Source organism: Limulus polyphemus, unplaced genomic scaffold, assembly GCF_000517525.1.
Source record: "Limulus polyphemus unplaced genomic scaffold, Limulus_polyphemus-2.1.2 Scaffold8595, whole genome shotgun sequence".
NCBI classification, from domain to species: Eukaryota; Metazoa; Arthropoda; class Merostomata; order Xiphosura; family Limulidae; genus Limulus; species Limulus polyphemus.
Window position 1 is genome coordinate 2877 of NW_013674205.1, and position 15313 is coordinate 18189.

General features: G+C 37.9%; 1 protein-coding gene across 1 annotated transcript in view; it reads left to right on the plus strand.

Annotated features, from left to right (window-relative positions):
- LOC111083209 (epidermal growth factor receptor kinase substrate 8-like) overlaps window positions 1-15313 on the plus strand; it is a gene marked incomplete at both ends in the record, with an annotated part of 25822 nt that overhangs the window by 1984 nt on the left and 8525 nt on the right. The window contains 3 exons of the mRNA XM_022379550.1: window positions 1778-1946; window positions 7939-8108; window positions 9565-9784. Of these exons, the coding sequence (XP_022235258.1) occupies window positions 1778-1946; window positions 7939-8108; window positions 9565-9784 (559 nt within the window). The remainder of the gene's footprint in view (window positions 1-1777; window positions 1947-7938; window positions 8109-9564; window positions 9785-15313) is intronic.

Sequence of the window (15313 nt, forward strand, 5' to 3'; positions counted from 1 at the left end):
GTTATGGTACCTATTTAACTATTAGTCATTGTATATTGTTACAAAGTTCCATCTGTTATGGTACCTATTTAACTATTAGTCATTGTATATTGTTACAAAGTTCCATCTGTTATGGTACCTATTTAACTGTTAGTTATTGTATATTGTTACAAAGTTCCATCTGTTATGGTACCTATTTAACTATTAGTCATTGTATATTGTTACAAAGTTCCATCTGTTATGGTGCCTATTTAACTGTTAGTTATTGTATATTGTTACAAAGTTCCATCTGTTATGGTACCTATTTAACTATTAGTCATTGTATATTGTTACAAAGTTCCATCTGTTATGGTACCTAGTTAACTGTTAGTCATTGTATATTGTTACAAAGTTCCATCTGTTATGGTACCTAGTTAACTGTTAGTCATTGTATATTGTTACAAAGTTCCATCTATTAGTCAGTGTATATCAGTACAAACCTCAATCTGTTATGGTACTTATATAACTGTTAGTTATTGTATATTGTCACAAAGTTCCATCTGTTATGGTACCTAGTTAACTGTTAGTCATTGTATATTGTTACAAAGTTCCATCTGTTATGGTACTTATATAACTGTTAGTCATTGTATAACATTACAAAGTTCCATCTGTTATGGTACCTATTTAACTGTTAGTTATTGTATAATCTCACAAAGTTCCATCTATTAGTCAGTGTATATCAGTACAAACCTCAGTCTGTTATGGTAATTATATAACTGTTAGTCATTGTATATTGTTACAAAGTTCCTATCTGTTATGGTACTTATTTAACTGTTGGTCATTGTATATTGTTACAAAGTTCCATCTATTAGTCAGTGTATATCAGTACAAACTTCAATCTGTTATGGTACTTATATAACTATTGGTCATTGCATATTGTTACAAAGTTCCATCTGTTATGGTACCTGTTTAAGTGTTAGTCATTGTATAACATTACAAAGTTCCATCTGTTATGGTACCTATTTAACTGTTAGTCATTGTATATTGTTACAAAGTTCCATGTATTAGTCAGTGTATATCAGTACAAACCTCAGTCTGTTATGGTACTTATATGACTATTGGTCATTGTATATTGTTACAAAGTTCCATCTATTATGGTACCTATTTAACTGTTAGTCATTGTATATTGTTACAAAGTTCCATCTATTAGTCAGTGTATATCAGTACAAACCTCAGTCTGTTATGGTACTTATATAACTATTGGTCATTGTATATTGTTACAAAGTTCCATCTGTTATGGTACCTATTTAACTGGTAGTCATTGTATATTGTTACAAAGTTCCTTCTATTAGTCAGTGTGTATATCAGTACAAACCTCAGTCTGTTATGGTACTTATATTACTGTTAGTCATTGTATATTGTTACAAAGTTCCATCTGTTACAGTACTTATATAACTGTTAGTCATTGTATATTGTTACAAAGTTCCATCTATTAGTCAGTGTGTATATCAGTACAAACCTCAGTCTGTTATGGTACTTATATAACTGTTGGTCATTGCATATTGTTACAAAGTTCCATCTGTTATTGTACCTATTTAACTGTTAGTCATTGTAAGTTTGTTACAAAGTTTCCTGTGTTATAATGCCTATGTAACTGTTAGTCGTTGTATAACATTACAAAGATCCATCTGTTACAGTATGTATGCAAATGTTGGTCAATGTATTTTAAGTGTAAAATTTCTTCTGTTACTAAGGGCAGAAGAGTACAAATTTTCTATTGTCTATAAATTGCTATTGTAAACTATGTATTGTCACAAAGGGATAAATGGAGAGAAACACAAGGTATATACCATCCTGTTTTCTCGAATGGTTGGGCACCCGATTATCCTTTCTCCAAAGATCGGGAAAGAGCTGGGTTGACTGCAGCAGCAGCAGCATCAGCAGCTCAACGATTTAGACGAGATAATCTCCGAAGAGCCCAAGAAGAGGTTTGTAGTTTATAAAGTTCACTTCTCTAATTAAGAAATGTAAAATACTTCAAAATTAGTTATCATGAAACCAATGCATTAACATAGGTTTTGGTTGAGTAACTCATCAGGGTTTACTGTTTTTTATAAAGTAGAACTGTCCTACATGATTGTTATAAAGTAAAACTGTCCTGCATGTTTTTTTTGTAGAGTAGAACTGTCTTATATGTTTCAAGTTAGTAACAGTTGTTATTACACATTATATTGTATACCAAGCGTGAGACACTGAGTTCTTTTTAGATCTTATATACGTCCAAAGCACGTTGTGGTTGATAAGTGGTATCCCGAAATGGTACTACCTTTTATACCCCTATATATTTTGCATCATTGCAGCAACATGTGCTGCTCATATGACTACTCTCCACCAACCATACTACACCCTGTACACTAGCTCAAGTAGCTCCCTCTAACATTGTAGCACAACCCTCACATTCTCGATTGGCATTCTAGTATATAGACGTGTGTCTTAACTCATTCTCCATGTGACTGCACAATTTTGATTGTGCTTGATCACCAATGAATATTAGTTTTAAGTTCAAGTTTCAACTTCTTGTGTTTGATTTCCATTGTTTCTACTTGTTTGTTTTTGAAATGTTGCTGTTTCCCAAATTCTACTTTGTTCATATGAATTTGAGTTAAATATGGTGGTTGACAATTTTCCCACCATAAAAAGACAATGGTTATAACACTAATCTTCAATCTCAGGATCGACAGTCTGCCGAGGAGGCACAGACTTTAGTTCACGGGGAGTTCGTGTATTACGTGAGGCTGGCAATTTGTTTCCTTTCTAGATAAGTATTGTTCTTTTTCCCAGGAGATCTGTGGTAAGTTTTTCAGGGTGTATTTCTTCCTCCCCATAGATGTACTAATGTTCAACGAGTTTATGTGAGCTTGGGTGGATGGATCTAATTTCTGCACTTGATAATTCACGTAATTCATGTCTTATAGGCCCGGGATGGCCAGGTGGTTAGGGCACTCGACTCGCAATCTGAGGGTCGCGGGTTCGAATCCCCATCCCACCAAACATGCTAGCCCTTTCAGCCATGGGGGCATTATAAAGTCACATTCAATCCCACTATTCATTGGTTACAGAATATGCCAAGAGTTGGTGGTGTGTAGTGATGGCTAGCTACCTTCCCTCTAGTCTTACACTGCTAAATTAGGGACGGCTAGTGCAGATAGCCCTCTTGTAGCTTTGCGCGAAATTAAAACAAAACAAACAAACAATCATGTCTTCTCCGCTAAATGTTGGGTAAGTTTGAATTTTATACTTATTTTACCATCTAGGATACTTTAGTTGAATACTTGTGTTTAGAGTTTGTTTATTGCATTCATTTTGTTTAAAATTTTACATTTTTTCACTGTTAATGTTATTTAGTTGAAGTTCTTTTTTACTTTACTACTAATCACATCTAATTGGGGTTGGTTTTATTCAAACTTTGGTTTTGTTAACTGGGTGCCTTTTTATTCTCATGTTTTTAAGGTAGGTTTTATTTTCGTGTCCTTTGTCTTATAGCCTCTTTGAGTCGACTTATAAGTTCTATATTTAAGGGTTATTTATCTTATCAGTCCCTTTAGTGGTTTTGTACTTTAGATGTTACTTATTATATCATGTTTAGGTCGATTTTCTAAGTTTTGTGGGTTTGTTATGCACTTTGTAGACTACGCATTTCAATGTTTTGTTAGTATGTTAGTTCTGAATACTTTCTTTAAATTCTTTAGTTTATGGGTCTTTTTGACTACACTTTGTGACAGTTCCGTTATTTCTATGGGTTCACTCTGAGGGTTTCTGACTTCCATTTTTCTCCCCCTCTACTCACGTCTCAGATCTCCTTCACTCCTCCTCGGGATTATACCTTGTCCAGTTGTTTTACCTAATCTGTTTGAGTCCTACTACACAAAGGAGCTATCATGCAGGTGGACCCACTCAACCAGGAGTTTACTCCTGTCTTTCTTTGTCTCCCTATACATGGGAGTTGAGAGTCCCTTTATTGACTTGTCCAGGCTATATACTTATCTGGAGATTCCTTGCTTTACCATGGAGTCCTTCCTCTTGCTTTGGTAGGTTTTTCTGCCCCAGTGTCATGTCCTTTTTCTTCGGTTCCTCTATGTGGGTTTTGCCTTTCTGTTCTGAGCACTCCCAGACTGTCTTTCTTTAGCTCTGTAAGTGTTTTGTGGAGAGGTATGCTCTTTTGCACGTCATCTTCACTCCCTGGGTCTTCAGACTCACATTTCATGGCTGACAGGCTTTTGCTTGCCAATTTTTGTGCCTTGTTCATCACTCACACCTGGTTCCTTCTTCGAGAAGCTTCTCAGGTGTGGTTTCTTTACTGGTTGGAGAAGTCCTTTACTACCCCCTCACAGTTGGTCGAGCCCAGCCTTCTCCACTTCGGCTCCAGGATATCAAGAGAGCAGTTACATTTGCCATTCATTCTCCTTCTCTCTATGTCCATGAGGTTCTCATTCTCTTTTAGGATCTGGCCTTCCTTGGAAGTGCTCATTCCCTTCATTTGATACTTCTTAACCAGTGAGACTTCCCTCACCGTCCTTTGGACCATTCCATTTTCCTAGATTCCCCAGAGTTTTGGGGGTTGGTGGTAGGTCAAGGAGGCTTATCTCCATATCCAGATCCTGGAACCTTTGGCAGTTCATTGGGCTGTGTATCCTTTCCTGCAGGGGAGGGTGGTTATGGTTCATTCTGACAATTCCAGTATCATCAACTTTACCACTAAGCAAGGGGGAACCATGTTCCAATTTCTGTCCGTTCAGACTCTGGATTTTGTGTACTAGGCCTATGACCTTGACATGACTCTTCTGGTGTGTCATCTTCCCCGAGTTATGAATCTTGTGGCCGATCTCTTATCACATCCCAACCAGGTTCTCCTGAGTATGGTCTCTTCATCCTCATGTTTTTCTATGGGTGCATTCACAACAGAGACTGCATATATGTCTGTGTTTTCCATTCACTGGTATGCCACACTTTCTTCCTTTTTGGTCTCCAGTTCCTCACTTCTCAGCTGTGAAGATAGATGCTTTCAGTCAAGATTGGAGGGGTCTTCACTTATATGCCTACTCTCCAATCTAACTCATCTTTTAGGTCTTTTTCCTTATCCAGACTACTCCTTGTTGTGTTCTGTTGGTTGCTCCAGATTGGCTGGCACCAACATACTTCTCTCTCTCTGCTCTGGCCCTTCGTCGAACAACAGACCTGGCCTTTTTCTCTGTCCTGTTCCCTCCTCCGTCAACCGAGATCTGATGTCTTTCATCCAGACATCACGATATTCCATCTTTCTGTGTAACTATTGTCCAGTCCCATGCCTCAGCTCAGAGACTCACCCCTCATGTCACTTCTTTCCTTGCCTGTCCCAGCTTTTCATCTGGTTGTTTGATCAGGTTTTATATATGCCATCCTGTACCATTTCTCATTTATTATTCGTTATCTGGATCAGGCATTCCTTCCCTGGACTTTGGCTGCCTGGATAGATTGTTTTGCCTTTACTCCTATTTTCTTACCTTCCTTTCTTACTTGTATTCCCATTCGTTTTTGGATCAGCTTCTATGTCCAGTTCATTCCCTGCTATGTTGTTTGGCTCATACCATCTCCTTTTGTCAAGCCTGTCTAATTGTTCCATGGCATTCATCTGCTTCCCCTGATCTTTCATCTATTACTCTCACAGATTGGGTTCATTAACCCTTACAACTGGCATATTTTGACATGTTCCTGGCAGGACGCTGTCTACATATTGTTTCTTCACACCAAATTCGTCATCTAACTCAGTCTTTAGCTGTTAGACACTGCCGTCTATTGGAGGAGATCATTCAGGCTGGTATGTGGACAACTTACTATACAATTGTCACTCTTTCACTACACAACATAGCTGTTTCTTCCTCGGGCAGGTATTGTCTTCCTCCTGTGGCGATTCTACACATGTCTGTTTGCCTTTGACTGGGGTAAGTCGTCATTTTATTTTTTAAATCTTATTTCATTGTTCATACATCATATTTCAAGATCCCACCTGGTGGCGGGTGTTGCTTGGTCAGGTATGCTAAATTTTATATCTTAGCACCATATCTGTATACTTTTATAATGCTCACTGTGGAGACGGGGTGTTTCTGTAAGACCACCGGCCAATTTGCAAATGGTGTATCTATATATAACATTTTTTTATCAATATATATGTATACTAAGGACTGTCACTCATGGACTTTATGCACATCCCTACTGATCCGTGATTCTTACAATCCAGATCTTTCTGCTTTTCAAAATATGAAATGCAGTCATCCGTTGCACTCTCTTTGGTGGGTTGATCCTTCAGACCTCCCAATGTATATTCCCCCCCCCCCTTTCTTCTAGTTGAGCATAGGGGTCCTTGCCACTTCCAGTTCCCAGTCGCTGGAGTGGTGAACCATGGAGGTTTCCTCACAAGTGGTATTTGTACAATAACACAATCTCATAGCCACATGTACTTACCCAATGAGAAGAAGGCTATCATCATTATGCTTCATATTCTATAGTATAAATTATGCTATTCACTATCTTATGCTAGGCACTTACACTGGATGTTTTCTGCCCAGATGGACTGCACTTGACATAATACAATGTACAATGTTTACCAAAGTGCTTGCCCTGGATGTTTTTTGCCCAGGTGGGCCTCATTTAGCTATCTTGATATAAACCAAGGAGCTTCCCATGGATGTTTTCTGCTCAGGCAGACCACACTTGGCCTATTCATATAAGGTCCTCTAGCCCTAGACACGTATTATATTTGATTCTGCCATATGTGTCTTCCTTTCTTCTTTAGAGGGTGAAGAGCATACCTGTTCCAGAAGTTGTGCTATATCCTACAGGTGGCTTCTATTTTACTTGCAGCACACCTGTTTTTTACTTTGCGGTTGTTCTCTGCTTGTTGTTATTTTTTTATCTTCACTGGCCCCTCCACTCTCCCATGTGGGATTCTAGCTTTGTATGAGAAGTGATACTACCATTTTGGAAGTTAACATTATCTAATACTGAAAATGTATTTCTGATTGGTACTTACCTCCTCTCACACCCTTCCACCCCACAGATTTACCAGTGTTTCTGATTTGGCTATTCCAATTCTCAAAAGTGAGGATTGTGCTACAATGGTAGAGGGAGCTACCTGCGCTAATATAGAGAATGCAATATGGTTGGTGGAGAGTAGTCACATGATCAGCACATGTTGCTGCAATGATGCAAAAATACTGGGGTATAAAATATTGGTGCACTATTGAAAATTTTAGCAATGCTTAGAGGGCAAATGAAGGTTGAGATAGTTTTGTATGAAAGGAGGAAGGTATCAATTTGAAATATATTTTCTGTATTAGAAAATGTTTACTTTGAATAGTTAATAGCAAACTAAATATACAGCTGGAGAGGAATATTATTCAGAACTGCATTTTCTTGATACATTAGAGTATAATAAAAATGATAACACTTATTTTGATAGTTTTATTGCTTTTAAAATTGATATAAATATTTTAGTTACAGAGCCAATAGATTAGTAAGAAGCTATCTGTTATTTATACAAATAAATAATAATTTTAATTTTGTTTCACTTTTATTGAAAGCAAAACTCCTAAAACAAAATACCCTGTGTACACAATCAAACAGTTTCCAGTTACCATACTAAACATTATGGTAATCGAGTTAGCCAACTCTGAAAGATGGATGTAAACACACACACACATAATGGATCATGTTTATAGAGAGATGCTCACACCATTTTATCCAAACTTTTTGAAAATCACTAGTTTTTTATCCTGTATACTCACATCATTTTATCAGAACCTTGCTGGAAGTGACTGGATTGAATTAGGATACCTTAATTCTGTTATATTAGTATTATTCAGTTTCTTTGTTTGTCAAATGAATAATTTAAGAAATTCAGTTGAAAATGAAAGCAGTGATTAGCTCGCTTTACTTATCATCTAGGCTGATTTACGGAATGAGGAATACCAGAAATTTTCTAATTCTCAGCCTCAGAGGGACAGCCTTAATGAGAATGACTACTATGATAGAGACCACATATCAGAACAACATCCAATAAGTTATAATGATGCTCCTCAAGGAGATATACCAAGGAGAGTCCCATACATGGAAAGGTGGGGATGACGTACTGTTTTGTTACTTCTTTAAGGAAAAGTTACGTGTAATAAGGCAATTTTTATTGAACATTCTTTATCATAATTTGTTAACCTATGTATAATACTATGCTTAATTATAATTGATAGGAATAGCATAGTTTACAACAATAAATATAGACTTATGAGATTTTATTCAAGTTAGACCTCTGCTACTGTTTTCATAAAGTCATTGTACCTCTAAATATTACACAGTTAATAACAAAACATTTATTAAACAATCCATTGTTTATTGTTAAAATTATAACAACTCACTGTTCCAGTGTTTATTGTTAAAATCATAACAACCTAATGTTCCACTGTTTATTGTTAAAATCATAACAACCCACTGTTCTAATGTTTGTTGTTAAAATCATAACAACCTAATGTTCCATTGCTTATTGTTAAAATTATAACAACTCACTGTTCTAGTGTTTATTGTTAAAATCATAACAACCTAATGTTCCACTGTTTATTGTTAAAATCATAACAACCCACTGTTCTAGTGTTTGTTGTTAAAATCATAACAACCCACTGTTCCAGTGTTTATTGTTAAGATCATAACAACCCACTGTTCCAGTGTGTATTCTGAAAATCATAACAACCCACTGTTCTAGTGTTTGTTGTTAAAATCATAACAACCCACTGTTCTAGTGTTTATTGTTAAAATCATAACAACCCACTGTTCTAATGTTTGTTGTTAAAACCATAACAACCCACTGTTCCAGTGTGTATTCTGAAAATCATAACAACCCACTGTTCCAGGTTTATTGTTAAAACCATAACAACCCACTGTTCCAGTGTGTATTCTGAAAATCATAACAACCCACTGTTCTAGTGTTTATTGTTAAAATCATAACAACCCACTGTTCTAGTGTTTGATGTTAAAATCATAACAACCCACTGTTCTAGTGTTTATTGTTAAAACCATAACAACCCACTGTTCCAGTGTGTATTCTGAAAATCATAACAACCCACTGTTCTAGTATTTATTGTTAAAATCATAATAACCCAGTGTTGTAGTGTTTGTTGTTAAAATCATAACAACCCACTGTTCTAGTGTTTATTGTTAAAATCATAACAACCCACTGTTCTAATGTTTGTTGTTAAAATCATAATAACTCACTGTTCTAGTGTTTGTTGTTAAAATCATAACAACCCACTGTTCTAGTGTTTGTTGTTAAAATCGTAATAACCCGTTGTTCCAGTGTTTGTTGATAAAATCATTAGCTCTGCTTCTGATGATTGAGTTGTGTAGGATCAATCTATAAAACATTTAGTGACTCTTTTCAAATAAAAACTCAACTCCGTTTCAATTAATAAATTTAATTTTTGGTGATCACATTCTGTTATAAAAAGAATCTGGATTTTTAAATTAATTAAATTACTGTAATTTTTTTCTGGCAAAGTAAATATTGAGGATATTTCACTGGAATAGATCTGGTGCCAATACTCCTTCCGAGCAAGACTTCCAAGATACAAGATCTGACATAAGTGGTGGTTCCATTGAACTTGGAATTCTCAAGCAATTTCAACAACAACAGCAACCTTGGTTTGAAGATATACGAGCACATGGTAACAGATGTATTGTAGCAATGCACACAAGAAATGCAAACAATGACAAAGAATTAAGCATTGTGAAAGGAGAATTACTGGAGGTAGGTTTTTAGTATTGATAGAAAAGGATAACTGATGTGAGCAAACATTTCTGGTGGTGTGTATATCTACATTAACTTAGGTTTAAAAAAATAAATGCCTTATTTTTCTGAAATTATGTGACATTGTAAACTTTTAATAGCTCCTAAATATTTGTATTTATACCCATTTTAAAAATAATTTCATTTACCTGAGAGTTTATGTAATTGTGTTTTATACATAATATAAATACCAATACTTTAGATAAATAATGTCTCATATTAGATCAGATAATTAAGGAAAGCATTAAGTTTAAACTGTGCATGATGTCATTCTGACTTTCCACCTTAGGCTCACAGAGTTTGTTGTAGCTTGTCACTTTGTAGGGATTGAACCCCCTTACTTTGGTTTTTGAGTATGACACTTTTGTTTTGTACCAGATGTGTTGTTTTTTTTTGTTTTTTTAGGGAGGTATTCCCTGTTGCTTAACTTCACTTGGACTTCCTTTTCTCCCATACCCCCTTGTCCCCGTTCCTCCTCTTGATGGTTGGTTCTGGCTCTCCAAATGTTTGCAGTTCCCCATTGGTCTTTGGGGTGCTGTATTGGGGGCAACTGGCAGTCTTGGTAACTTCAGGCCCGGTGGGTCCAGGTCATTTCCCCTCAGTGGGACAACGTTACATACATAGACTTCCAACACTAGAGTTAAGGGGTTCAATTCCACACAATAGAAGTGACAACTGGCACAGTGTGGTTTTGCTCTACACATATTCTTACTCCTTGACAGGGTAAAACAACTTTTCCAACTACTTTGCCCAAATTTTGAGGAAATTCTCACAGATCTCTTGGTTCTGAGGTGATCGTACTTGGCCTCGTAATTTTTCAAATATCCCTTCTTCTCGGGTTTTCTGCCTGAGTTTTTAGGGGGTGGTTTGTAATTTACTTTGCTTGGATGCCCTCACACAGGGAGATCCTTATATTTGGGGTTCTCCATCTAATTGTTGTCCCCTTGAAGTTCATGGACTGGAGCTCTGTCATCACTTAGTCAGTTCTGAACCATTTATTAGTCTTTCTACATTTTGCTATGAGGTCATAATTGTCCCTTTGTTTGGTTTTCCCTCTTGGTTTTTGGATGATGAAGGTGTTGATTCAAATGCATTTCTCCTCATGAAAGTCTCCCCTGCATTCAGACTTTTTTCTTTGGGTCCATAGCCTGGACTCCATTGAACCTCTCCTCAGCTCCTTCCAATTTGGATGGTCAGAGTTTTGCCTATCTTGTTCCTTTCCATGGGCCATCATTTCCACCATGGCATAGATGTCTGGTTTCCTCACATGTCGAGCCTGCCTTTCTTTCTCTTTCTTCTTGGAGTAGAGGCTCAGGTTGGTTGGTTTGTGAAAGTAGAAAGTTTTTTCTTCACCCCCCGCACAATACCTCATTCTTCTTGGAGTGTTGTTTTATTTCCTGCTCAATGGGCCCAGTCTTCTCCTTTTTTTGGTTTAGGGCTAGGGCAGTTCTGGTTTTCAGCTTCTACTCCTCTACTTCTCCAATTTTGCAAGAGTTTCTCTCTCATTTGGGGACATGGTCTTCTCGGATAGCCCTCATCCCTATTGGTCATATCCTCTTGTGTTGTCTTCCATGGGTTTGTTGGTCCAGTGGAGCCTCGTTTGGTATTCCATGGATGTTTTTTTTTTCATCCTTCCTTCCTGACTGACTAAGCCTGGTTGGCTGGATTGGGTCAACACCTTTTGGGTGTTCTTCTTCTTCTGGGTCCATAATGTCTCATTTCCAGGTACTAGCCTTTCTGATTAGAGTTATTTTCTGGGAGCTCGGAGGTGGTCTATTTTGGAGTGTTTTCAAATTTTCTTCCCTGTGGGCTCCATGCCACTTGTTTGGCTCAGGTTCACTTCCTTCCAGCCCTATGGGTACAGTCGTTTGTAGTGTTTTCTGACTGCTCTCATCTCGTGCTTTTTCAGGCAAGTGGGCACTTGGTTTAGTAATTTCTGGTGTAGGCCACAGGTCTTTCTGTGTTGAGCCACTGCCTTCAACTTCTTGTGCTGGCTTATGATATTCTAGGTGCCCTGTATCTCCTTGTGGATCGTTTATTGTTGCCTGGTTGTGGCTCTCCTGTGTGATGGGGTGTTCACTAATTCCTTCCATGGTGATTACTTCTATTGTTTTTTCCTTGGTATCCTTCCAAGACCCAGGATCCATTATCCAATTCCAATTATGGTAGAAATTGCCAGTAAATTTGCCAGGATTATTTTCATTTTCTCCAGATTGATTTTGTATTTTCCACACATTTGCCTTTATATTTGTCACTTTTTCCTGTCCCTTGCTGCTCATTTCCATCATTCGTTGGAGAACTTCTTTGGTGCCAGTATGTTGACCACTCCCTTCTACCTTTAGTACTTATTATCTTCACTAACTGACTGCTTCTTGTTCAGAAGGATTTCATCTTCCTCCAGTCACATTGTGTACTCCTCTATGTTTCTATGTGAGGGTAAGTTCTCCATTCGTTTTCTTTGGATCCCACTCTTTGCCAAGTGGTACCTGACCAGATATACTTAGTCCTAAATCTGCACTGTAAGACCTGTGATCATATACCATGCTGGATGGCTGTAATGTTGAGGCTCTTCCTTCTGCAGACCTGATGTACAATTTTAGATGCCACCAGGTGTTGGTTGATTGATTCCTTCAATGTGATCTCTGTGCTTTCAAAATATAATGTCATAACACATCATCAGGTCATGTTACAGCCACTGTTGAGATGGAATGTTCCGCAGGACTGCTCTTAGAAATTCCTTGTAGTCTTTTGCTTCATAAATAAGTTCGTCCTGAACCATACACTCATAGACTAACATGGGTAAAGCAGACAGGGATTGCTGACCATTTCTGAGGATCCACGGCATTTGATGCTCTTCCTACTGTGTACCTGTTGTACAATTCCAGATGCTGGATTTTGCATTCTGTCTACGTGATTGCTACGCTTTTCAAAAATAAGGTATCGTGGTCACTCACTGCACTGTCTCTGGTTCCGTGATCCTCTGGACTCTCCAATGCATTATTTCCCTCCTTCTTCTAATGGAGTAAGGAGTCCTAGCCATTTATTAGTATCCTAGTCACTGGAGTGGTAGACCATGGAGGCCTGCCCTCCTGAGCGTGCACAATACCAATCAGTTGAGAGTAGGGTGGTGGCATTCTGCCAGTGTAGATGGTGTGATGCCCTTTCTACCACAGACCTAATGTATAATTCCAAATGGATGTAGCACTCCACCCTATATTGCAATTGGCCCCTCTGACTGAAGCACCCTCCTTCCTACTGTCTGCTGGACGTTGATTCCTGGGAATCAGGGGTTGGTTGGAGCCAGACCAGCCCCATGAGTCCTCCCATGTGTTTGGATGGTTATCCTCCTCCTACTGCAGACTGGACAATAAATTACCAATGCCATCCGGTTTTTGGACTGGAGATGCACCCCATATAGCTGTCCCTCTTCCTACCATCTGCTGTATATCAGTTCCTAGTGGACCTGGTGTTGGTTGTAGCTGGAAAATACATTCATTCCCACAGGTGTATGATTGGTTTCCTTCCTCCTCCTTCTGTGGACTGTATAATAAAATTTCCACCAGGTTTTGGACTGGGGATGAATGCCCACCTGGGCCCTCTGGCATCCTACAGTCAACCTGGTGGATCTGATGTTGGTTGTGTTGGAGGTGCATGCCTGCAGAGGCATTTTTTTGGTATGGAAGCTCTTCTTCTCTGCCAGTACTCATTCTTGAGGTGAAAGGTAGTGGACCCTCTTCCTTCCTACTGCAGAAATGATGTACAATTCCAGATGCGGCCAGGAGTTCATTGAGGTCAAACTCCCCTTTATGGTTTTCCACATCCTAGCCACTCTACACCTTGGGGAAGTAATTATTTCTGTAACTTTTCTTGGGGTCCCTCCTTTGTTTCTGCCCTTTTAGCAACATATTATTAATGGCCAAAGAGTATACTTGGCTCGGAAGTGGTGCAGTCTCCTACAGGTATGTTTTTTTTTAGTCTTTTTCACACCCCATGGTTTTCCTTTGAGTGCTTCCTAAAGGGGAATCATCTTCTCACCGGCCCTCCACCTGTTCAGTGTGAGATTCTAGCTTTTTCTGAGAAGAGGTAAGAAATTGTATCAGAAGTTAACATTTTCCTAAAATGAAAATGTATTTCTGATAGATATTCACAATTCCCACCTATCCTCCCCATTTCTGATGTGGTTTGGTGTGATCTAACCAATCTCAAAGTGGTTAACAGCTGCAAGATTAAAGAGGGCACTAGTTATGATAGGAGTAGTGTTGCACTCCTATTGGTGGAGGGTTACTGCATAATCATTTGTATGTGAGTATGTAAATACCTCGTGTTAACATATGTGAGGGTAAGTGGGAGTATCAATGCTAGTGGTAAGCAAAAATTTGCACCAATAGAGGGCAGTATAAGTCAAGAAAGGGAAGATAAGTATTTATAGGAAATACTTTTTTCACATTAAGGAAACGTTAACATTAAGTTTCAGCTCTGCCAAGGATGCATCATAAATGTAAGCATTTTACATTGGATTAAGTCTTAAAGTTTTTATCTCTTTTTTAAAGTAAACACATCTCAACATCAAGACAAATACTATGAACACTAATCATAAATAATGTTGTGTGAAATAAAGAATCACTCTAATTTATTCCACATGATAGCAGTATGAGGTGTGTGTTCAATCAATGGTATTGATAGACTGTCCACATCCAGTACATTACTTGTAATTTTCTACCCATTACTTAGCATGCTTTAACCCTTATTGACTATTCTAAATTATCATATGACACAAACATTGTTGGTATATAGTTTCTAACTTTGACTAATGACTGCAGGTGGTTTTTAAAATACTATATTAAGTTTTTGTCAACACATAACTGCTAGTCTTTAAGGTACCTTAGCAGCCCATTTGTCAACACATAACTGCTAGTCTGTAAAGTAGCTTAGCTGCACCTTTGTCAACACATAACTGCTAGTCTTTAAAGTACCTTAACAGCCCATTTGTCAACACATAACCACTAGTCATTAAAATACCTTAGCAGCCAATTTGTCAACACATAACTGCTAGTCTTTAAAGTACCTTAGCTGCACCTTTGTCAACACATAACTGCTAATCTATAAAGTACCTTAGCAGCCCATTTGTCAACACATAACTGCTAGTCTATAAAGTACCTTAGCAGCCCATTTGTCAACACATAACTGCTAGTCTTTAAAGTACCTTAGCAGCCCATTTGTCAACACATAACTGCTAATCTATAAAGTACCTTAGCTGCTCATTTGTCAACACATAACTGCTAATCTATAAAGTACCTTAGCAGCCCATTTGTCAACACATAACTGCTAGTCTTTAAAGTACCTTAGCAGCCCATTTGTCAACACATAACTGCTAATCTATAAAGTACCTTAGCAGCCCATTTGTCAACACATAACTGCTAGTCTTTAAAGTATCTTAGTAGCCCATTTGTCAACACATAACTGCTAATCTATAAAGTACCTTAGCAGCCC